The following is a 25,331-nucleotide window of genomic DNA, read 5'->3' as shown; positions in this document are numbered from 1 at the left end:
CAGCAGGTGTATGACCTGGAGGAACTCTTACCATATGGTGATAAAGTGATTTGATGTCTGTTCATTATCGACGTGTAAACGAAGACCTGAAGAGGGCCACAAAAATTCCAGCCCGTGTTTTAAATTTTCTCAACAATTGTTGAGGTTAACGCACGTGAGATCTGATCTCCAAAAAAAGAAATGAATAAAATATTGAGTTCATCAATTAAAGAAGTGTCGAAGAAAATCCGATCGAAAGAGTTGAAGCCATCAGATCTTCACAGAGCGTCATGCAATTTAATCTCTTCAACGAAAGCTCTCAATGCATATATCCACACAACAGAAAACATTGGAACACATCAAGCAGTTGCATCGGACACTCGACAAAATGATAACAAATTACTGGGAGATCTCGATGGGATTCCAATAGCGATAAAGGATAATTTTTGTGTCGAAGGTGAGCCCACGACATGTGCCTCTCTGATGCTCGCCAATTTTGTCCCAGGATATTCGGCAACAGTTTATGAAAGATTAAAGTCCAATGGAGTTGTCCTGATGGGAAAGACAAATCTAGATCAATTTGCCATGGGTGCAGGAACCGTTGACTCTTATTTTGGTTCTACAAGGAATATTTGGGGTTCGGAGATCATGGAAAATTACACCTTAAATGGTCCAGTAATTCCAGAAGGAATTAAAAATCGAACCAATAGTGATTGGTACATTGCAGGTGATTCTTCATTTTTAGTAACTAATGAATTTCACATCGTTATTTGAATTTTATAGCGAATCTAGTAGACTTCTAATCCCAATCAATTGTACTTTAACGTAAAGCGATTATTTATAAATTTGGTATTTTTCAATAAACGGTTTCTATATCGAAAACTAGAGCGCACCTTTTTTATTTGAAACAAAACTTATGTTATTGCTCCAGAAAATGTAGTATTTTCTCTCGGTGTAGATCTCTCAATGCTTTTATCTTCATCCTATTATCTTCGCACTTTATGGAAGCAATAAACTAATGAATAAGCGGATAATTCCATGATTGATAGGGAGGAGGAGTCTACCATCGCTCTATCAATATAATACACAGTATATTACGGTATTACAGTCTCAACATGTCTATGTTCAACTCTGAAGAAAAAATCTGTAATTCTAGGAGGGAGTAGTGGAGGTTCAGCAATAGCAGTAGCAACAGGCACCTGTTTCGCAGCAATAGGTTCAGACACTGGTGGCTCCACTCGTAATCCAGCCTCATACTGTGGTTTAATAGGTTTCAAACCGAGTTATGGTTTAGTATCTCGTTACGGACTCATTCCCCTGGTAAATTCCATGGACGTCCCTGGGATTCTCAGCAGAAACGTTGAAGATTGTCTTGAAATCCTCAATTCCATTGCAGGCCCTGATGAAAAAGACTCAACGACTGTCGATCGATCCTTCAAATCCATAAATCTGTCCTCTGCTGATCTTAGAAGTCTTCGAATTGGAATTCCAAAGGAGTACTCACATCCAGACCTCGATGAGGAGGTCTTAAACTGCTGGAAGAGAGTCAGCAATTTACTGGAGGAAGCTGGAGCCACGGTAGTGCCAGTGTCTCTCCCCCACACTGAATATTCAATTGTCTGTTACTCAATTCTAAATCAATGCGAGGTTGCAAGCAATATGGCGAGGTACGATGGCTTGGAATACGGTCTTAGACCTATAGAGATGTCATCCACTGAACAATTGTTCGCCGAAGCAAGAAGCATGGGCTTTAACGACGTCGTGAGGAGCAGAATTCTCACAGGAAACTACTTCTTACTCACCGAGAATTATGACGACTATTTCGTGAAAGCCATGAAGCTTCGCAGATTAATCTCTGAGGATTTTCACAGAGTTTGGGAGGAGAATGTTGATCTCTTGTTGACCCCTACGACTCTGAGTGATGCTCCTAGTTTCAAGGAATTCACTGCCCAGGATAATCAGACCCAGTGCTCGATTCAAGACTACTGCACTCAACCAGCCAATATGGCAGGTATTCCAGCAATTAATTTACCTGTAACTGTATCCTCTAGAGGTCTGCCAATTTCTGTGCAGCTCATGACTTCTTTCATGGAAGATGAAAGACTATTCGCTGTTGCTAAGTGTATCGAAGATGCTGTACAATTTCCCAGATTACAGTTGAAGAATTCAGAGTTGCTGGATTAATCATTTTTCATTCGTTCATTTCGGGGGTGAAGGGAGACAGTAGAAAAAAATTGTTGGAAAATTCATTTTCTGTTTTGGGAGATTGTCCCAGAATGATTTGCAATTCTCACTGCATGGTTTGTAAATAAATTTATTTATTTATTGGAATTGAGATTTTGATATTCATTACCGGAGGGAAATTGACGGGAGTTGAATTTCCAGTTGAGGAAGGCGAAGGCTTTTTCTAATTGTATACTGAATAAATGATTATTGGTATGTTTGAATTATCAATCGTAAATTGCTTATGTTAATCGTTGCGGTTGTGTTGATGCAAGTGTGTTTATTAACTTTTCATCGTGCGTGTCACGGGAATTGTATTGAAATTTATTCATTTCCTATGGTGACCGGTGTACTCAGGCTGATTAATGATTTGCAGAGCGTGATAGCTTCGTCAGTGAAGGGTGAGTAATACACTGTTTTCATTATTTATTGAAAAAGCGAATGTGAAATGAAAAAAGTGTTGATACAAAATATAAATGTGAAATGGTGGGAACATTTCGTCAATACCTGGAGAGCTTCTCCATTTATTATTTATGTTTGTATTGAATTGTTTATTTTTATTTGATAAAATTTTACCCGGGATTTCGCAAATATAATTCTTTCCATTATTTGTGTTCCTGTTATTCAATTAACAATTGAACTCCAAATTATAAAAACATTTTTTGTTAAGGAAGTCCACGCACTGCCAGTGCAAAAATTAATAATCATAATCTTTTCCTGAATTAATTTCTACGTGACCCACAATTTTTTTCCCAGTCGCAAGTCGAAACAGTCACGAAGAATTCCCGGAAAACTCAATAATTTCTAGTCCAAACGCGGACTGACGTTCTTCCCAATTCTTCTCTGTTTTCTTTCCCCGAAAATTGTTAACATGTCTGACCGTACAATTGTCAAACTACTCCGACCGCAGTGAATTCTCCAGCGATAAATAATTTCCCGTGGATATTCTTCCCGAAAACTAACCCTCGTCTCGACAAAACTTTAAAGTTGAGGAGTTTGCATTTGAAAGTTGCCAGTCCAACTCCATCCCCTTCCGTTCTGTATCTACACTAAAACTACACTAAAACAATGTCGCGTAAGTAACAAAACAATACGCTGTCAGTGGATTTTCCCTCGTCCACGGAAGTCCGTGAAATTCAATAGTTTTTTTTTTTCCTCTTCTCTGGACAAGAGAAGACTGACAAAATAGACATTGGAAAGTTTGATTGTGAAAATACGCGTTTGTATTTTATGAATGATGCAGAGTGATGGAAAATAGGGTTGGGCAGACAATAGTTTGGGCGCATGCGTGAGACCCAGCCCCCGGGGGTCTTTTTGACTTGCTCTTTTCACTTGGATCAGTCATCGGGTCGACGTAAAGGCCGACGGATCTCCCACTATTTTTTATGCCATCAATAAAGGTAAACATTCAGATGCCTCTAATACCGTGACAGTGTATGTGGTTTACTGTGTCTTGACTGCCATCTCCATTTTTAACCCCTTTTTTTGGAGATAGTAGCGCTTGCGTGACCTTGATGTGCATTTTCCTGAGGGAAAATTTGCATTGTATAAGAAATAATTGTCGTCAGATCTTCCGGAGGATCTCGTGCGTGTTTGGTTCTTGTGGGGGTGTTAATGCACACCTGACTTTACGTTGATACTCATCACTTGGCTTTTGAAGGCTTGCCTCAGATTTTTCCGAGTCTTTATCCAGAGGCTATTTCCAGGGCAACGTGCTCACATCCACGAGGAGCTAAAGGTGCGTGATATCGTTATTATCTGTGGGTATTATTAGATTTTATTGGAGGGGGGAGGGAAAATGTTGCAGGAAAAGGTTGAAAGGATTTTGATGATAACCTTTGGCAGTGGTTCAATTGGAAATTATTTTTTTTCTTTAATGGTGATGGATATGATATAAATAGATAATATAATATTAATAATAAGCTGCAGGAAATTTGGAGAACGGTTTTTTTTGTTTATTCAATTTTGGAATATTGGAAGTGGTGGAATATTTCCAAAGTTTTGGAAGGATCTGGAAAAAGAATTGTACATTAAACGAAAAAATGGTTTTGGTATTTAGTTCTTTAAATAAAAAATTCTGAAAATTAAGAAAAAAGTAAGTTAATGGTCGCCATAATGATTATATTGTATGAGATTTTTTATTGCTCCTGGGACTTTGAAATGATGAAATACCAGCATTTTTTTCGTCAATTAAACTACACCACATCTAATTTAACGCCCACATTTTCGAGGCAGTTAAGTGTCAGCATTAATCAGCAATTGTTCTCATTTTTTCCGGGCGTTGAAAACCTGAAGATTTCTCGAATTATTTTCATTCCTCAAGTTTCTTCCTTAAAGATTTTGAGGAGTGCAATACCGTGGATCTATCAGTATGATTATTTTCTTCAATTATGGAATGATCGCAGAAATTGTCTCTAATTATTTATTGGATTGTTCTTGTGCGATAACATTGATTCTAGGCCGATGGAAGATGGGATTGTTTTGGGGTACCACAGAAGACATTTGTGGGGTTCAATGGAGTCACAGGGATGTCTCGTTTCCTTACAATTATTGCCAAGTGGAATCTCCGATCGTTCGATAGATTATTCTATGAGCCAATACCGTGTTTTAACGGTAATTGCCTCAAGTACTATCAGGAATAGTGTCTTGAGAGGAAAATAAAGCTTGAAAATTATTAGAAATGATTAAAAATCATTAGAAATCATTATTCCTCCGATCTGCATTTCATGAAGCATTTCATCAGAATTTCTTTTTTTTTTCTCTACCACAATTTAATTCGATGATAATGATTCAGGGAATTATTGATTGTAGAGGAGAATATGAAACAAATTTAATAGTTAATTGAATTAATTACTGATATATTATTCTTATATTTTCATTTCAAATCGATAGTATTCGAGGGGAATCGATCATTGAGGAGAATTTTTCTCACTTCGATATTGTATGAACCATTTTTATGGTTAAATTACGCTAGGTTTTTTTTTATTCAGTTGTAATCAATATCAAGAATAATGCAGGGATTTTCGAATGAATTGCACTGAATTTCGCAACAGATTTCGTTATAACTCGATCGGGTCTCGACGGGGTACCTAAAATGGCACTCGAAATTCGTTATTCGCTTTTTTTTTCAATTGTATGCAACTGGGGTACATTAAATCACTCGGGATCAATATTTCACAGCTTACACAAAGCAAAAAAGGGTTTTTATTCAAAGTACATATCGTTTTTATGTCCATTACTCTAGAAATTTCAATCAATCAGTCAATGACAATTCAGTTCTCATCAATTTTGTTGTAAAATTCTGAATCTTTAAGTTTTATTTCTCCATAACCATTGATAAAAATCGAAAAAACTCTGGTCAATGTAAAATTAAATATTCATGTCCTCAACAAACATTCAAATTAATTGAAGAATTTTCCAATAGAATTTCCTCCAATATTAAAGATCTAATGACTTTGTCACCAGAATTCGATTATTCCTATTTTTTATTAATTCCGTGCATAAAAAAATATTTATAAAACACAGATTTTGTTTTTTTCAACATGAGTTGAACGAAGTTCAGATATTTTTAAAAAATCCAATTTTTCTCCGGTAACTTCAAAGTTTTGAATCAATTCACTAGAATTTTCCGGACGACTGACATTTAATTATCGCGTGGCATTTAAAAACTGAAGTTTTCCCGTAAAACTGCAGTTTTAATTAAACGAAAGGGTGTACTCAAGTGGTGGACTTGAATAAACATTACAAAGAGTCATGATAAGAGGGTGTTGATGCAATGGGCCTCAAAGGGATGCATTGAATGCTAAAGCTGTACTTTGAAAAGAGGGAAAGGTCCCTTCGTACTGATAGCAGAGTGGGGATTTATCGAGGACCCGTCTGCACTTGCAGAATAGCATTATAATCTCACCGAGCCGATTGCGTAATTCCCACCGGTGCTTCATTTCCATCTCTCACTTCCATACCCAGAAAATACTATCGATCCACACCCTCCAATCACCATTTTCCTCTCATTGGGCACTTCTCTCAAGAAATTCGCCAATCATTTTACCCATCTGATTCGAAAATCACATTTTATGAAATATCCTGGCTTAAATTCGTCTATTCCATCCCATTCCTTGCCAGGAATGGGAAATACTGAAATGAATGAAATACTGTTTTCTCTGTTTTCTGTTGAATTTTTATTGTTCATAAAAATCTCGATGAAAACGACTAAAACTATTCTGCAAATATTTAAATGGATTGAAACTTTCAAGTGTAAATAATCGCCATGATGTTAACATTTCTCGTTTCAAAATCGGAAGAATAAAATACAAAGTTACTATAACAACTATGGAGTCTACCGAGATATCACGAAGCAGGTGAGTGGCCTCTGAAAATAAACGAAATCCCCGAAACAGTACGAGTGTATGACAGAATTGAATAAAACAGCTTTACGATTGATATAAACTGTTGAACTGGATGCTGTACACAAGTGCCACGTAGAAACGCGCGATAGTGAATCGCAGCGAAGAGTCTGAAAGGGATAATACCACTCGTAAATCCTGCTTTCTTTGTACGAAACTCAATGCACTCCGGTTCCACTGCAAATGTAACAAAACTCCAAGCATTATATGATTTTTATAGTTTCGAAATAAGTCTCAAACCCTAACCCGTAATTATCATCAATTTTTACGGTTATGATCTCATTTTGCCGTTCATATTGCATTATTACACGAACAAAATAGTGTTGTAAAAGATCTCGACATAGAAATAGCCACTATGCCCTAACAATAAGGATAGTAACGCAATTACAATCACTATGCTATCAGAAATAATTGATATAATTAACAATTATTACGATGCTAAGCTACTATCGTCACTATTTTTACACAGTAACCGGTACTATGCTGGTGTAGTATTTAAGTTAAGCTACTATCGTCACTATTTTCACATAGTAACTGCTAGTGTGCTGAAATAGTATTTAAGCTAAACTACTATCGTCACTATTTTGACATTTTCACTAAACTATTGACTATTGACTAACTTTTGACTATTATCACAAAAAAATAGGCTACAATGATGAAAATCATGCGTTAGTGCTAACATAGTGACTATTACTATGTCGATGTCGTAACCGTTAGCTCCACTATTTGACAATCTGTCAGTATAGTAATCCTTACTGGATCATGTAATGATTATGATGTTCGCATATTCCTCACTATTATCTCAATATAGTAATTACTATGCTATCGGCATAGTAATGGTTATGATTTCAACATAGTAATTATTACTATCTCCATAATGACCCTTCGCCATTGAAAAGCTCCAATGCTAACCCTAACTATAATTAATAACTAACTACTAACTACTATTATCATTCTCTTAGCGTTTATTTGGATATATAATTGTACTTGATGAATTTATTCGTTATTAATTACGAGTACCGGAAGTGGAGGCTGAAAAAAGTTATATTCTCTCCGGAAAGGGGTTTTCCGCTTTATTTTTATTTCTTACTTATGGTGGAGTTATGCTGGTTGACATTGGATGACGTCAAGGTTAGATATGGGAACGAATAGTGTCTCTGTATCACTGTGGAGAATCAAATACAAACCAACATCCGGGCTCCCGCGTAATTATGACTGGCGTCACTAGTTTTGGAGGGGGATGCCATGCAAACTGGATAATATGGGACACTCCAGTTTGTTACTTGATGCTTCAAGTTCCTTCATTTCATTCCAGTTAAGTGACAAAACGTGACATCATTAGTCATCCTTCGACCTCTCTGTACAAATACAGTCGATACTATGCGATTACTCCCAAAATTATGAAAGTTGGACACTTTTTTTAATAGTGTACTACTATACGTACTCTAATGATATCATTTATCAGTGCTGGGCTAGATTACGGCTTTAAGGACTTCATGCGTTACTAGTTATTGAATTACTGAATTAGATTATTGTGTTATTGAATACGGAATTCATAGTGAAGTTCAGTTTGACGTTTGTGGGGAAGAAAACATTTGCTCACTATATTTATTTGGCAGAAGTGATTTTTTAGTTTGATAGTGTTGTGAAAAAATGATTGGCAGAGCAGAAATTTTATTTTGTGGAGAGAATTTCTGGGAAGATGAGGAAATCTCTACTATTGTGTCAGGATAACTCTAACTATTAACCTGCCCTCGTCCGTTTTTGCAGTTTTTTCTCTGGTTAAAAATTTTTTTAACGGAATTTTGTGATTTTTGGTGGTGAAATGTTAATTGTTTTTGTGGAGAATACTCTGGTTCCCTGGACAAGATGGCTGATGTGGCACTTTTACGCTAATTTATTGTCACTCGGTGAGTTTATAAAATTCGTGACAGTTAAATCGATGGGGTAGAGTTGAGGAAGTTTCCCGGGCAATTCAGGCGTTTGTCATAATTTGTGCATGACTGAAACGATAATTTGCGTTCCGTCATTAATCATATGCAATTACATGACATTGGGAAAGCAGAGTGATGGCTATAGCTCTCCAAGTCAGGTAATGCCGGCATGATTGTGATTAGGGTTTAATTAATGAGATAACGGGAATGGATATGGCTCTCTACGCGATGATAAAAAACCGACGGCTTTTTTGCGGGAAAATTGAATTTATTTATCAATCCGTGTACATTTTTTGCTATTCACATTCGCTGATACTTCCATAAATTATAACCCGTGGGAATGTTAATATTAACATTTAATTAACTGGAGAATCTACAAAAATAATTACCTAAATCTCCCCTACTCTCACTGATTGCTACAAAAATTTAGTAATTAAAAATCTATTAAATATTATATATTGAGATATAAATAATTGAGTTAAATTTCATAGAGATCCACGCGGAGAGCAAAATCTCCCAAAAATTACGAAGCGAATCTGAATTTCTTCTTTTCACTCGGTAAAAATGTCCGGTTCTCATTGCAATAACGTAACAAGCGGACGCAGATGATTGAAAAATGAATGAGAATGACTGGGAGAATATTTGTCGACCAGATGGGAAGAAAAGCAATAAAAAATGGGAGAATTGTGGGAATGAAGAACGAGAAAGTGAAGAGCGTAACGGAGTTGCACTCTTGAAGACTCAGTACTTCTCTTAGCATCTCAAAGTTCTAATTAGACTTTTGCCTTCTCGAAAAAATAGCTCATTTCATCTAGTCTTGATTGGTTCCTCTATTTCAAGAAAGAGAAACGCCTAATTGCGGAGAGTCCTTACGCCAGTGCTCTTCATAATGATTTCGCTCAGAATGTCTTTCTGGTTTATTCCATCTTTTTAATGAGAAGATTCGACAATATTTGGGTTAGTGCGCTAATTTTATCTAGTTATTCCTCTATCATTCTAGTTGCATCCGTGTTTTATTTTTTTTTTTGTAATTGTATGGGTGTTGTCAGGAAAAAGTGGGTCGGCACTTCCGGTTCATATTCTGAGTTGCTTCCGTGTGCGTTATGTTCGATCAGACACGTCATCATAATACGGAACCCCTCGAGTTTTCGTTGTAGAAATAAAGGATAAATAAATACGCGGAAAAATGTCAGGAAAAATTATTACATTTCAACACTGAAAATATCATTTTTACTCCTTTTCCAACGAAATTTATTGCAAGAAAAATACAAAACACGTGACGTTTTCCAAATGTCATTCTTACTTATTTAATTTAATGTCAGGATATTTAATCATTGACTGAAATATTTAATCAATATTTATACTTGATATTTAATTTTTAAGAAGAAATTTTAATTCGATTTATTTTAATCTGACAGACAATTTGTAATAAGAGATAGGTTTATATTAGGTTCTTGGGGTTAACGACCAGATCAGGTGACAATGTTGAACTTTGGGATATGTGGGACACTTTTCTCATTAGTAATTCAATTAATCGACTATAATAAAAGTCAGCAGATTTTTTCTGTATTTTTTATTCAGCTTTTATTCCCTCCGCGAAGAGATATATAAATCTGAATTGTTGAAGAGGAATAAGCTGAATTTGCTGAAAGTATTATCGCAGTTTGAAATCACAGGTGTCATCATCGACAGTGGAATGTCGTTGGATGGGTGAGTAATTGGCCCGACGTGGAGCAATCAAGAGCTATTGAAACGTCTCGGAGCTACCACTCCAATCAACCCTCCAGGATCCTTCCAAATTCATTTCTAACCTTGGTGATACCACAGCTTGCCCTTCAAGGCAAACTCCATCTACTGCACCCTGAGACTACCCTCACGATTGGTTATTTTCATACTCGCATTATGGTATGATTGCTACCGAGAGAAATATTCGGTAAAAATTACGGAACTTGAGTACATGAATTTTTATTGAATTTTTTTTTTAGTGTTTTATGCCGAATATACCACAACTCTGGGCCCTACCGGGCCTAAGGGTCTGATGTAGAATTTTTGGGGGAGGAATGACTTTTTAACATAAGATCTTAAATTTCCAGTACCAATGGCGGATTTTACATGTATTTGTTTCCTCTATATTAATAGAAGAATGAAAAAATGTGAAAATCATTTTTTTACCACTGGCCCAGGGGTCTGATCTATGATTTTTGGGGGAATAAAGTAATTTGTTTATAAAGTTCATCGTTTACATCGTAGATAAATAAACAAATTCCTCCGAGACGGAATAAATGTAACAACAAAAAATCCCGCGAAATTTCATATGAATTAGGCAATTTTTCTTTTGAAAAATGGAGATATGAATTCGATAAAAATCGAATTGTAATCAGACATTTCAATTTGTAATCATTTCCTGACAATATCCCGTACAATGTCAACCATTCGACCCTACGATAAACAGAGAAATCAGTTGTGATTCAATATAATCCACTTGATAATCCAGCCCTTGAATCATCCCAATAAAGGATTACCTTTCGATCGTTTCGATCTTTTCGATCCTTTCGATCCTTTCGATACCTTCAATCAATTATATTTTCCCAGTATATCAGGCACGAATGGCGTTTTTCCATAGTTGGGTGATACGATTCAATAGCTCTTACTTCGTATCCGAGTTCACATCCCCAGAGGGCGAATGAATTTCAATTTGAATAAAATTTTGAATGAAAAAGAATGAGATCGGTGAAATGGAGAATTATGGGATGAAGTTGCGGACGCAAAATATTATTTACTTTTTCAATCATTCAGACGGAATTTGATCGTCGTTATAACAAAGGGAGATGAATAAATCCTGTAATGGCTGATGGTTAATTGGATGGAGTGGGTGCACGGGGTATAACTGCAAATGAGAGGTCGTAGAGGAAAAAAAATCACTCCACCGTAACCCCGCAGCATAAAATCCAATGGCAGAACTTCAGAGAGAAATTTGTGGCCTCCTGAGGGGACTGAATTCAGTCTTTGTTCTATCAAAATGTAGAGGGGATATTTTCATCATAAAAGATAAATCAAGAACATACGAATGTATCTAGAATTTCGGGACAATTTGCCTCTGACAAAACCATTGATCAACTGATATTTCAATAAACATTCAAATTTTCAATTCGTCCAATTCCAAATTTCCAATTGTTCTGTTATCAATTTCGAATTCCGCGGATATTTTAGGCGAATTTTCATTTTTCGAAATGCTAATCATTTTTGTGTATTGATTCATACTGAGAAAAAAATTATTTCTCTGAAGAAAATTTTATTTTAATAATTGTTTATGTTCACTGAAGATTATTCAAAAATTGTTAATGAGGGAATAAACATTCAGGATTAATATATAGAAAAAAAAAAAGAATATTAATTAATTATTATATTAATTATTCAATAAAAAGTGTATATTAATGAGATATATATATGAATAAATGTAGATATTGTCTTCATAAATGAAATTTAATTCAAAAATAAAATTTTCTTATGCAAAGAATTATTTTCTCAATGCGTGTGATTTTTTTCTTTTTAAAAATTCAAGTAAAATCGTTTTGTTAATGTTAATTTTCCGGAAAAATGATAATGTCAAGAATTTTTAGAGTTCATTGGATCGTCCCGGAAATACGAGCCGTGGATTACAGTAATTCCTCATCACAAATGAAACATTATATGCGGTAATGTGTCACATTACATCTCGTAAAGTGCGTGAAAGGCCTAAGTAAGCAATTGGGACAAAAAATTGTTGAACCACGCCCAGTTTGTCCTGGAGATCTTGAGATCCTCAGCACTTCAACCTCGAAATTGCCAATAAAACGCGGAAGATATATCGGCAAAATGTCTGAATGTCTGGAAAGCCGTGCGTGCATTCGCCGAGTTTAGTTTCTCGTTTAAACTTTCATTTACGATACGTTAGCGAGGAAGCAGGTGGGGATGAGCTGATTTATTTTATTCTCCTTTTTTTTATTTTCAATGTTATCTGGTGAACTCGCACTTTGACCCCTTAATCGGGGGTGAAATAGCAGGGGCTCGGATTACCCCATGTCGCACGCAAACTTCTTCAAATTTCTAGAAAGCCGAACGATTTCGTTTGCTGTTATTTCTAGTAAAGACTAGAATTTCATTCTTTGGACAACCTTTGCTTCTACTTTCCTCTTTATCAACCATTTTTAAACCCTCAATTTGCATGCAATTAATAAAATACAAAATTTCGACGAAATGCCGAATTTTCCAATAAATTATTGACCGGATCCACGCGAAAAAATTTATCTGTCTCGCATTTTATAATTATTTAAAGACTTCCCAAAGATCATTATCTCACGATAATTTTCTTGCGTTTTGTCAAAACTTTTAAAAAATTTTTAGTTTAAAAAAAAACAGAAAAATTATTACACGCTTCATGAAACTTTGCGAGTCATCAAATAATAATAGAATGCAAAAACTGTTTATTTCTGCGGGTCCAGCCGATCAACAAATTGTTCGAAAACTCCAGAAATCATTAATTTCCACTACAAGGACAAAGGGACACAGGGTCCCAAAATTGTTTGACACCACAGAATCTAAATGACTTAATTAATTCAACTATTCACTTAATTAAATTACATTTTTCTTTCATAATTAAATGACTCAGTTTTAAAAAACATCTTTGTTCCAATTAAACGATTACATAATTAGAATAAATTAGATATTATAATCATAATTTAAAGAATGAGTAGTTGTGTAAAAAATTAATTATCATTGTATTTAATGTTGCTATTGTTATATATTCGGATAATTCCCTTTGAGGTAATTTTTTCGGATATTTCGGTGAAATGTCTTTGTGCATCGAATTGAGACATCAATAACCTGACAATATTGATGGGCGCCAATCGAATTGGTGCAGTCATTTCATCGATACAATTTTTCCTCTTCTATTTTCTGTGATCTACATAAAAGTACAATCTATATTCAAGCCTATCTGGCAAAGCTGTTGGGCAACGAAACATTGGAAAACTGTCAGCATTGGGGAAAAATGTGGTACTCCGTGAACTCAGTGAAAAAAAACTATATACATACATATATATATGTGTACATAAAATAGGAAATATCATTTCAATGTGCTAGGTACAATTGTAATGTTTCTGCTTGGAAAATTGAGAAGAAAGAGGTGGAAGTAACTATCGGTGAGGTAAAATCGATTATTGATTCGATTCAAATTACTCAATTGAATTTTTAGAAATGAAAGGAAATTCGCGGTTATCATTATCGGACATTTTCATGCTAATGTCTCAATCAAGGAAAAACCAGGAACACATTTCATTAGCATTTTTATTTTTTCCTCCATATTTAATCTCCTGATAAGCCCGGCATTTTCATCAGGAGGTGCGCAATTGATATCGAAATTAATTGCTTGTTCCACTTTCATTATCATCATTGAGATGCAGCTACGGAAAATTGTTGATTTTATAGGAGAAATGTTTTTTTTTCATTACGAAAAATTGGTAATTGAAATGAAATTGGTGGACTTACGGCCATTCGATGTGACGGAGAAAATTGGAAAACCGAAAAAAAATGTTTTCTCTTTGAGGATCTATGAAGAGGGGGAAATGGGAGGTCCTCTGGAAATTGATAGAATACGATTGAAACATTGAAATAAACGAAACTGCAGACTGACGATTTAATCAAATGATTTTTCGGTTCTAAAATTGGGAAAAATTCAATCAAATCTAATTGGCTAATTCGATTTTTTCTTATTTTCCTATTTTGCCGAACTCAAGTCTGAAAAACGTGCGATTTTTATTTCGATCTGAAGTTTTGTTTATCCCAGATTTCAGAATATCTTTGTATCAAATCTGTTTTTTAAATTAAAAATTCCCCATCATTCCGTAAATTTCTTAATAATCATTAAACTCATTAAAATCCTAAAACAAAATGATCTCGAATAAATCTGTGGAGCCTCGACCGTATATCAACTCTCCAAAACGAAAATCCGCAAAAACTCTCATGTAACATTTATTTCCAATCGCAAAATAGTTTCTTTAATTTCCAAAAATTTACCGTCATTTTAAATGACCCTGAAAGAATCGAAAATTAAAAAAAAGTTCGTCATGTCAAGTCACGAAAAATAAATATCTTATGGAGTGAAAAAATCATCAAAATGTCAAATACAACATAAAAATATTAAATATAAAATTCCAAAGTCGATTAAATTTTTCAGAGAAAGCAAAATAAATCATTTGATTACCGCTAATGACAATAAACCCTGACCGATATAATCAATGGTAATTCGTTCTGGCAATGATACTGTCTATGAGCAAGTAAATCATTAGAGGTCGAGTGCAGCATTAGATAGAGTTTGATCGAGCTGTTCAATGAGTGAATACACATGCGTATTCCCCATTGAGTGTTATGGGTTGGCAGGAGAATACAGCGACAATCGTGGTAGTCCAACCGATGTATCAACCCATCATGCAGAAATGGAATGACGACGCAATGCGCATTACTCTAGTTATTGGGTAGAGATTGATCTCTATCATTTACCTGTGTCCATTCTCTTCACTAATTGCTATTACTGCCATTGATCCTCTGAAATCATTTCGACAAATGATACATCGTCCTGCATTTTTCATCATCTGAGTCAAAGCGAGAAAATTAGTTTTCAAATTTTTTTTAAATTAACTTTTTCACTTTACATCTTTGGATTTAACAAATTATCTATTATCTATTATTATTGTTATTATTATTATAATATATATATGTATATTATATATATATGTATATTATATATATATGTATATTATATATTATAGATTATGCCCTCGAAAATCTTCCAAAAAACAAAATTATTTCGATTTTTGGGTTTTTTCATTTTCAGTCCTATAATCATTTCATTTTTATCATTGCAGTTACTTTTGTTTTTTTTTTGTTTGGTCTTGTCATACTTCATGTGCGTGAGGAGCTACTTATTCTATTTGAGCTAGGAGAGGGGCTCTCGTTGAGATATTTTTTTTTTCAACTTCGGATTCAGTTGATCCGTCGATTTTGTTTACTGTATTATTCGTTGTGGTTTGACTTTTGAACGATTATACGAGATCCATTATTCGAAATTATTCGACAAGAAAGAGAGATAGAGAGATTGAATATTTGTGTTGAGGAATTGGTTCAGTGGTCTGCGAGATGAGATCAGTCGTTCGTGAGCTGTCCAATGTATAAATTTATTAATTTATTTTTATCTTCATTTTCGTGGGATTTTCCTCGGAAGTTTTTTTTCAGGGGATTTTTGTTCGGAATGACTCCTGAACCATTAATTATTATTACTAGTTAATTATTTATTTAATAGAAAATCAGGGAATTCCTTTCAATCGCGAATGAAATTGTTCTAATAAATTATCACGTCGTAATTATTAAAAATACGACAAAAATCAATAAATTAATTTATAAATTAAAAAACCAATTTCATGAAAAATCGCGGAAAAATGGCGGTCCTGAACCTGTAAATTAAACCCGAGTTTTATCATATGGAATTTTTCCCTAATTTTTCCAGAATTTTTCTCCCCGTGAAAACTCAGCCAAAAATGTTGAATAAAATCTGATATTTGCGTTTCATGTAAATAAATAGAATAGTACAAGATAGATTCGATTATAAAAATTTATAACTGAGGGCTAGAATATTTTTTTCAGTGTATGAGCATTCAGTAGGATTCCAACATCTCTTATCCGCGAAAACCCCGCGATTTGTGCGGATTACATCCAACTTATGTCTATTAGAGTGAAAGCTGCCTCTATCAGATTGAAACGTTAGCCTGTCCCACCATCACTCTTCGTTGTGCACCCGGGACTAGCGATTAATTCAATAAGACCCAACAGTACCATTTATCACCCCCACAGTATTCTGCAATTCAAAACCAAAAGATTACAGTATAATTCAACATGAAAAATCTACCGTCAACCCTTCACAGATTCCACATGTGTTTCTGATGTACAAATGAAAAGAAAAAGCTTCACAGCTGAGTGAAAAAGGAACTGAGGAAAGTGACCCAGTTCGGTGAGAGCATCCCCTTGCAGTGAAAACAATCTTGCAAAACCACCAAAGTAAGAAAACTTGGTGCTATTTATTTTAATCTTCAGGGAACTCCGCAAGGTAATCCTCAGAATAGTACTTTAAAGTCACTTAGTTACAACAAATTATTTTCCAACGAGTCCATGGTGCCAAGCATTAGCTTCTAGCAAAAAAAAAAAAAAATTATCACCAAATGACTGACACAACAAAAACGAAATTCTATGGAAACGAACGCGAAGAAGAGAAAGCCTTGACATGTAAAAAAAAAGTCCAGAATTTCACTCAATTGTTATGAGATGAGCATGATCATGATCAATAATCAGTCGCACATCACGAAAAGAAAAAAATCCACAAAAAATTACCCACGATTTCGTAATTCCGCTAATTATGTGACTGTGTAATTTTAATTGGACGTAATTTCGTAGTTAGAATGTGTCCTGTCCCTTTACCCTACGGTTTCCTCCAAAGCGTCATCCTAAATTCCGTCAACGGTCGAGGAAGTGGCGAAACTCGAGTGAGATGTCTCATGCGAGTTATATCAAAGCCACGAAAATTGTTGCAGGCAATTCAACGAGAACTTCAGTAACCCAGACATTTCCTTTGATCCCTGAGGTCTGAGAAGTCACCCACTGAGTAAATTGCAGGGTCACCATCCCACACGCATCCATCCCGCAAAATACAATGGCAATTTCAGCAAAAAGCATCGATAGCAATCGAGCAAACTACCCTATCCCCCCCTATCCCCCCTATCCCCCCGTCATCCACCCACCAAACAGTAATTTTTTCCGCAATACCCACCCACCACCCGGACATCCATTAATTTTGGACTGCACCCGTGAGCCACAGGTACCAACAACAAACTTACCAATCCTCATTTGCTTTCCACCATCCTCAACCTCCGAGTTCTCATCCCCTTTAGCGAAAAACCTTTTAACTACTATGACAACGTCCACAGGTTATCGCTATTCTGATCGTGACAGAGAGAGAAAGAGTTATCTCACTCAAAGAGAATTCCATATATATTTTCTCTCTTTTGCCGGTTTTACTCTGGTCTGCGCCTCTCACTGTTCTCCCTTCAGCACAACCCAAGTATTGATCCGTGTTTCCACCCTCTGCCGCGGGTAGTTACGCCCCTGAGGGGATGGCTCGGCCCAAAACCCCAACCCCACAAAACCAAACTTGTGCGAGGAGGAGAGAACCCACCCTCTCACCCCCTCACAGCTCCCCCTCAAACCTCTTTTGCCCGCTCCCCCGTGTCATATATATATCGTTCTATTTACCCCCATTCCCACCCCCACAACCACCCACCTCTTCCTCCTCTTCCTCTTCCTCCTATTCCACCTCTTCCTCCTCATCCTCCTCTTCCACCTCTTCCACCTCGTCCTCCTCTTCCTCCTCTCCCACCTCTTCCACCTCTTCCACCTCTTCCACCCCTTCCACCTCTTCCACCTCTTCCACCTCTTCCACCTCATCCACCCTTTCCACCCCCTCTCACCTCACTCCATACTTACTTTCACCCCCTTTTCCCATTGCCCTCCCCCTCCGTAAGCCCCACGTAGACGCAATTCATGGATACCAACACCACGCTCTCTCTTCTCTCTCTCTCGTTCGTTAAATGCTTCTTCTCACTCCTGTGGGACGCAAATGTGTATATATTTAAACGAGTACGTGCCTCGAAACCAAATAAATTAATACGTGATGAAGGGGGTGATGGGGGGTGGTGGGGGAGAACGGGGGTAATGCCCATGGCTGACAGGGGATATTTCAAATTTACCAAAATTTCGGATTTGGCGTGGAGAGGGTTCCCGTGTTCGATGAATCAGCCCTTCAGAATTTTTTTTTTTCTTTTCTATTTCATTGATAGATGTGTTATTAGTGCTGTGGGAAAATTCATTTATTTTGTTATTTATGGTTGTTAATTGGAGTTTTATTTATGGGGTGGAATGCCGATGGGCTGTTGTAGATCGATACGACACACGGAGTTCAGAAAAAATTATATTTTGGTAAACATTATAAATTTCTTGAATTAGTAAAAATATAGAGCCTGATATTATAGATTTTTTATATATTTTTTGGGGGGTGGAGAGCGGGTTGTTAATCTAAATTGAATAACAATTTCGGAAATAACGGAAATTACATTTTCATAAATCTAATAAATATTTTGTATGGGCAGAATTTATGGAAAAAAATGGCGCAAATATATACACCGATATTATTTAACATATCTATATAGTTTATATTTTTTTGGGTGGAGGGACAGGCGGTTTTACCTCCACTTGAATTAAATAACCATTTTGGAATAATTATGGAACCGAGATATTTTTTATACTTATTTATGCTATTACATATATCTAGATTATAACATATATATATATTTATATCAAAAAAGATTAATTAGTTATTAGAAATGCGAGTGGTATATTCCCAAGACAATTTGAAATTTCCCCGAAAATTCAATCTTCGGAGAATAAAGATTGAGAGAATCAATTGAGCGAGTTGCAATGATAAATTTAACTTAATGTCTTGGTAACTAGAATTATAATTGCAGCAACAAGAGCTTTTAAATGTACCATGTTTTACGGTGAAGTTAATTTTTTTCTTCTTCGTGGGGTAATCTTTTATTAATAAAGCAAACAGTGAAAGAATGGGATAAGGAGGACATGGTGGTTAATTATTCGGGAGTTTTGACCCTTGGGTCTAGCCCGCATCAAAACCTAGCCACAAGCCTCCGCAGTGCAATAGAAAAAGTTTGAGACTTTCAAAAAACGATACAAAAATCTGTTGTTTCACTTCACCCCATCCTCCCTTATGAACTTTGTCTCGTTACTCCTCTTTTTTTTTTAAGAAAAATGCAGACGTAATTAACTCTTCGTTAGTATTCGTTCCATTCGAAAACTGTGATTTTAGTTGTCTTAATTACTCAATTAATGAATTTATCAACTCCAAAGGTTCACGAGATTCTGAGAATTGAATCAATCAAAAATAAAATTTCTATTGAGCTTTCAATTAATCGGTAACTAATGAGTACGTGAAACTAGAAATTGTGAATGCAATGCAAATTTTGTTGGATAAATAATTTATCCATTAGTGTTGAGCGTTCTTAATGGCATTATTCAAATAGTTTTGTCGGAAAAATTGTGGAAGTAGTAGAACTGGATTTGTTCTGAGCATCGCAGCAGACATTAATTAATGAACAATATGTTGAAATTCTGAAAGCATAATGAAGCTGGTAATGAGTTTCTCGGGGTTTTGGAGAATGAGCGTGACACGTAATTCTGAAAAATTTGTTGCACGTGAACGCTTGAGTATTTTGCGCTGAAAGAGAATATGTTGCCGAATAAAAGTTGAGGTTGGTGAGTTGAAATGAAGAGTTCATGAAGAGACGACAAAAATGGGAGGGCAAAGGGTGAATTCGGGAATGAAATAGGGGAGGGATCTTCCGTTTTACCCTCTGCCAAAACGGATTCATTTCGGATTCAGATCTGTGGACTCTCCTGATGGATTTTTGTTGTGGGTAAAATAGAGTCGTATATTTAAAGCAAATGTGGACACAGAATTTTTTTAATCCTCAGCTCGGGTTGAATACCTCATCACCGCTTTTTATGCCGCTCGTACGTTCATTTCTGAATATATTTGAGTTTTTCTTTCATCGGAATTGGAATCATGAATTCACTCATTGCGTTTGAGTATTTCATTTATCTGTTCCTCACATCTTTTCATTTTTCTCATTTTTCACACGAAAATTTTCGTTTGTATACAATCGAAGGAAATCGTAAAATTTTTTTCTTTTTTTGGTTTATGAAATTCATTGACTTTCAATACAATGGAAATTATTTAAGGATGTACACCATTACCGCCAACAATTCACGTTTCTTTCATTCTTCCGGTGGAAATATAAATATAAATTTTTTTCATGTCGATCCCGTCGATAATTTGCTAGAAGAATTGTTTAAAAATAATTTCTCGCTAAAAGCCGTTGGAAATTCTTTAATTATTAGTTTTTTTTTCAGTTTGTCAATGAAGAAAGGTTTATCTCCATAAACTTCATTTCATGCCACTCTCTTGTTATTAGAAAGTTTTTTTTTCATTTTTCAAATGGTCTTGAATTAATTTTTAATAAGGCAAAAAAAATTTTCTCTGTTCGGACTCATGTACGTCGTAATACAAGTTCTGTACATATGATTAGGTAACTTGGATCTTTAACAGCTAAATGCATATTCCGGTAATTCCCTGAAGCAACATGATGCGTAACCCTATGCAAGACCTTAATATATACCCTCTGCTGCTCAGTAGGAAACTGAAACCACCAACTAACTAGTTATAAAGTGAGAGACTGTCGGTGGTATAACATGGGCGTCAAAATATTGAAACCCAGCGATTAACATGTAACCCATGCCCGCAAAACTTTTATCATTTCAATAAAAGTTAAATGGAAATTTGATTTCAGAGAAATATTTCAAACTTTCCTATTTCCCACTAAAATAAAAGAGTTCATGACCACCAGAGAAAATCAATTTAAACAATTACCCCTTCTATGTATTGATTAATCATCACAGCTCATATTCGCTGATTGTTAATTTAGTTATCAAAAATACGGGAAGTTCTCAGACAGTAATAGTTTTTCTTTTTTGTGAACTAGTGGGAGAAAATTAAATAATTTATCGACTCACGCGATTCTTTGAGGGATCTCACTGAATTTATTCATATTAAATAATAATAAACGCCGGGAACTCCAGTGTTTGTTCTTTTTATGCAATACGAAATATCTTTCAGAATTTCGAGGTAGATATTTCAGCTTTTAGAGAAACTCTTTTATGTCAGGGTACTGTATATATTACAATTGTTTCATTACTTGAATTTATTGAAAGTCAGAATTGTACGAGGATATGATTCAAGGATACAGTTCAGCATACCTAGAGCTGGACTTTCATCTGATCGTGGGACAGCTGACGCCATTTTCGGATGACAGGAAAGAGGGATCATCTTCCTCGATCTCATCATCCTCCATTGTCTTAAGTAATAAACATATTTCCCAAAAACGTAATAATAAAATAAAACCAATAAAGATAATCAAATAAATTCAAAATATCAACAAATAAAATATATGATAATAATATCAGTCGATCCCTGGAAAAATTATTATTATTCTCCGGTGGTGTATTTGAGAGTTAAAAAATTAATTGAATGATGAATGATTTCGTTTGATTGGAAATTAAGCAAATAAATCGTTTCGATTTATAAATGATTTCTGTTTCTTCTGTTTTAATTTCCATCTTTCAGTTCGTCCACTCGAGATCTCTGAACCCTAGCTCCAGGAGTCTCAAGTACCTTTGGAGATCAGTAAGTGGCTTCATTTCGATTAAGAGCGTGACGAGTTCCATTCCTTTTCATTCAATCCATTTCTCCTCGTGTTGTGTTTGTTTTTCCTCATTCCGAAAGAGAAGAAAGAGATTTTAGAGAATCTGAAGGTATTTAGTATGAAGAGGTGAAGAGGTGAGGTACCAACGGAGTATTTCTAGCAGATTGGCTGGTCATTAGGGGCGTAAGAGGAAGTCGTAGAAACACAATGAGGGGTTCGCTTTTCGACAAAATTCTCCATGAGAATTTCGGATTAAATCCTGTCGCTTGAGTCTCGAGTTCCTAGGGCTTCGGGGGTTGTGCTTTCACCCTGGGAATTCCTGGAATTTGCCACTCTGATCGATACTAACTTGGGAGGGAATTCATAAATATTTGGGGACTACCCTTCAATCAACAAGTCGTTTTCACTGAATTATAAATATTACCTTTATACCTTTATACTTGGATAAATAAATAAATGATAAATTATTGTATAAGTCGAATTGTTTAAATGAATACTAAAAAATTAATCTTCAAATTTTAGAAACGATATTTTTGGGATTTTTTTTAAATTAGGGATTAATTGGAAATTGAATCTTTAATTAATTTTTTTGTAAAAATCCAGTTTTCTCGAATTTTCAAGATGCATAAAAAATTTATTGAACGTTTCTGATTGAAATTGAATTCAATCTCAATTAATAAAAAATTCAGATGTAGTTGTACCTGAAATTCCATTTAATTCGACATAAAATAAAATAGAACCATAATTTAACCCAAAATTATTGAAAACTTTTCGCCTCACTATTTTTAATCTCAAAAGAAGTAGATGTTCAATGGAGTTATTTCAAGAGAGTATATCTTGAATGACTGGTGTCTGAAAAGCGTCTACAAGAGTTGAGAGAAATGCAAACACTTGTTTTTACAGCGTGCAATTAAGTAACTAGATAAGTACAGGACCTTTTCTCTTATCAGAATAATCTCCGGAGCGATAATATTATTCAAAGTATCAATGATTGTGACGGGTTCTCTTAAAAAAGAGCCTGGAGTGCTAAAAGAAAAATGAGAAGTCCTCGGTTGGCTTCTCCTAAGCTTTTCCTCGTCCGATAAGGATTATCCGCGAGATTATTTCCCTCTCCTCCACCTGCTCACCGGATGAGAGAGTTCATCTCCCTCTCGTTGCTTCCGGTGTGGTCTTAATTTTCGTTCTACCTTTTTTTTCTGTTCTAAGCGCCAGTAGTAAATGGATAGTCCCTAGAAAAGCTGATACCAAAAAGAAAAGCATTCGCTCTGTTCGTTTTTGGGACTGATAATAGGAAAAGAAATTATTTTCGTCGAGAATTCACTGAGAAAAAATTTCTTCTCCCAAGTATATTACTAACCACAAGAAAATGTATTTGGCATTGGCATATATTCTCTGAGTAATTATATGGATTTACTGGTGGGGAATGAATGTTTCTTGCACGAGGGATTTATTTTTAATGTTCATTTACTGTGGAGCATCTGCATTTTCAAAAAAATCTTATTTCTCTGGAGGATCGCGGCTAGGTGTTAATAATGATAATCATATTGGTCCAGAGGGTGGTTATGTTGATTAAGAGGTTGGATGAACTCCATCAATAATTATCAATACTACAAAATTCTTTCAATTTTTTTTTTAAACTCGGTATTTAAATTTGTTTAATTCAATTAAATTCACGTTTTATTTAAATTTAAATTATTTACCATGATAATTATCGGAGGCTAAGTTCTATGGTTTGGGAATTAGTCACTTGTAGGATTCAAGATTTAAAATAATAAATATCTATTTCAAAACTTGAATCTTTGATAAATATCTTTTTTTCCTAATATTTTTTAATATCTTGAAGAAATATCAATTATAACAATTGTTGGAAAATTAAAAAAATTGAGATCTTGCTCGATATCTCATTCCAAGCTTTTTGTTGTTTCATATTTTTCAATTATTTAATAATGAATTTAATAATGAACTTAATTAGACTGTGAGTTTGAAAGAGCGAAGCATAAACTAGTGATATTCCCGCATAAGCTCTGAAGATTAAGCAACAAATGAACACAAATTGGGTAAAAATTTAATCTCGTAATCGGCATAAGCCGCAACCGGAAAATCCACGCGAGTTGAATCTTTTTTATCGCTGATAACACGGAAAAGAATTTTTCTTTGTCGATCGAGGATTAAAAATTATAGTCTTGCAAAGAAACGGAATTTTATTTAATTTTGCATTGTCTAATTCCTGCGTTTAACAAGAGATTAATTAATCTTCTTTGTCATAAGCAGTTGGTTATAAAAAAATAAAACCCGATTTTTTAAACAAATTTCTTACATCACAATTCATCAATCTAGAATTAAAAATTGGATAGCGTGAATTTTTTTATCGGAGTAGAGATACCCATTATTAATTCTACCATTAAACAATAAAATTTTCATTGTTGCATCCTGAAAGCAATAAAAACCGATGAAATAAAAGCAGAGATAACGTCATAGAGATTTACAAGAGTCATGTACATGCACTTGAATTTAATGGCAATTTTTACAGTTCAGGAACAATTATCTTTAAATATAACAAACCAAATGTTATGTTAACACTACGAATAGTTCTTATCAATTTAATTGCATCTCTTCGCTTGATATAACAATAAATTATAGAATAAACCGACTTCTTTATAGACAAAAGTGGGCGTTTCGCTGATATTCGATTTTACCTTTTTATTACACAGAAAATGGTGCAATAAGGAGAACCAAAGTATGAGTTAATGTGTAAATATGTACTTATCTATACCTAGATAATCGTTTTCCTCTGGTCAATAGCCACAGAATATCTATACGTGTTTTTCAATTCAATCTAGAGTCACATTTACCGAGTACACGGCTTTTTGCACGTACGTTGGTTCTTGCAATGTTTATTTTTAGGGGCTAACAAAGCCAATACCCTCAGTATTTATTACATACCCTGGGTATTTTTTATCTTTTTTCCAATTCTCGTATCGATTTTTTCCCCGTTTTGACGGCTCGTTCCGGTAAATTAATACTGCAGCATCAGATTATTTGTCGAGTTCTGTTGATCCTTACCGTTTTTATTCCATCAATTGATTTTTTTTTGGCAATATAACATTCTGTTGATCGAATTCACTGTCAATTAAATTTTTTAGTAGTCCATTTACTGCTTCCGTTTTGTACCGTTCCATCTATGATAGTTGGAAATTTCCTGGGAAATTGATGGAGAATTGAAAGATGATTTGAAGATTCATTCAACTGTATCTATTGTTTTATTTATATCATTTAACTATTACCATCTATTTTTGTTTATTGATACTCTAGATTTTGTCTAATTTCCAGAAACCTTTCATGGAATTAAAAATAGATCTAAAAGAATATGTAAAATA

General features: G+C 34.9%; 2 protein-coding genes across 8 annotated transcripts in view; both read left to right on the top strand.

Moving 5' to 3' along the window:
- Nucleotides 1–6: 6 nt before the first annotated feature.
- Nucleotides 7–2,409, top strand: GatA (glutamyl-tRNA(Gln) amidotransferase subunit A, mitochondrial). Its single transcript, XM_011302598.1, has 2 exons — nt 7–706; nt 1,136–2,409. Exons 1-2 carry the CDS (start codon nt 181–183, stop codon nt 2,161–2,163), a joined length of 1,554 nt encoding a protein of 517 aa, XP_011300900.1. The 5' UTR covers nt 7–180; the 3' UTR covers nt 2,164–2,409.
- Nucleotides 2,410–8,485: 6,076 nt separating this feature from the next.
- The window catches only part of Liprin-gamma (liprin protein kazrin), a 74,150-nt gene continuing 57,304 nt past the window's right edge, over nt 8,486–25,331 (top strand). For all 7 annotated transcript variants that reach the window (XM_011302593.1, XM_011302595.1, XM_011302597.1 and 4 more), the window contains exon 1: nt 8,486–8,515. The gene's annotated coding sequence lies outside the window, so the exon portion shown is untranslated. The remainder of the gene's footprint in view (nt 8,516–25,331) is intronic.

Source organism: Fopius arisanus, unplaced genomic scaffold (assembly GCF_000806365.1).
Source record: "Fopius arisanus strain USDA-PBARC FA_bdor unplaced genomic scaffold, ASM80636v1 scaffold00028, whole genome shotgun sequence".
In the NCBI taxonomy this organism is placed as follows: Eukaryota; Metazoa; Arthropoda; class Insecta; order Hymenoptera; family Braconidae; genus Fopius; species Fopius arisanus.
The sequence above is the reverse complement of the archived record's forward strand: the minus strand, read 5'-3'. Positions and strand labels throughout refer to the sequence as shown.

Excerpts from the sequence above, each read along its gene's own strand:
- GatA (XM_011302598.1), top strand. The coding sequence starts at position 181 with ATGAATAAAATATTGAGTTCATCAATTAAAGAAGTGTCGAAGAAAATC. Across the intron at positions 707-1,135 it reads TAGTGATTGGTACATTGCAG|GAGGGAGTAGTGGAGGTTCA; the intron begins GTGATTCTTCAT and ends CTGTAATTCTAG.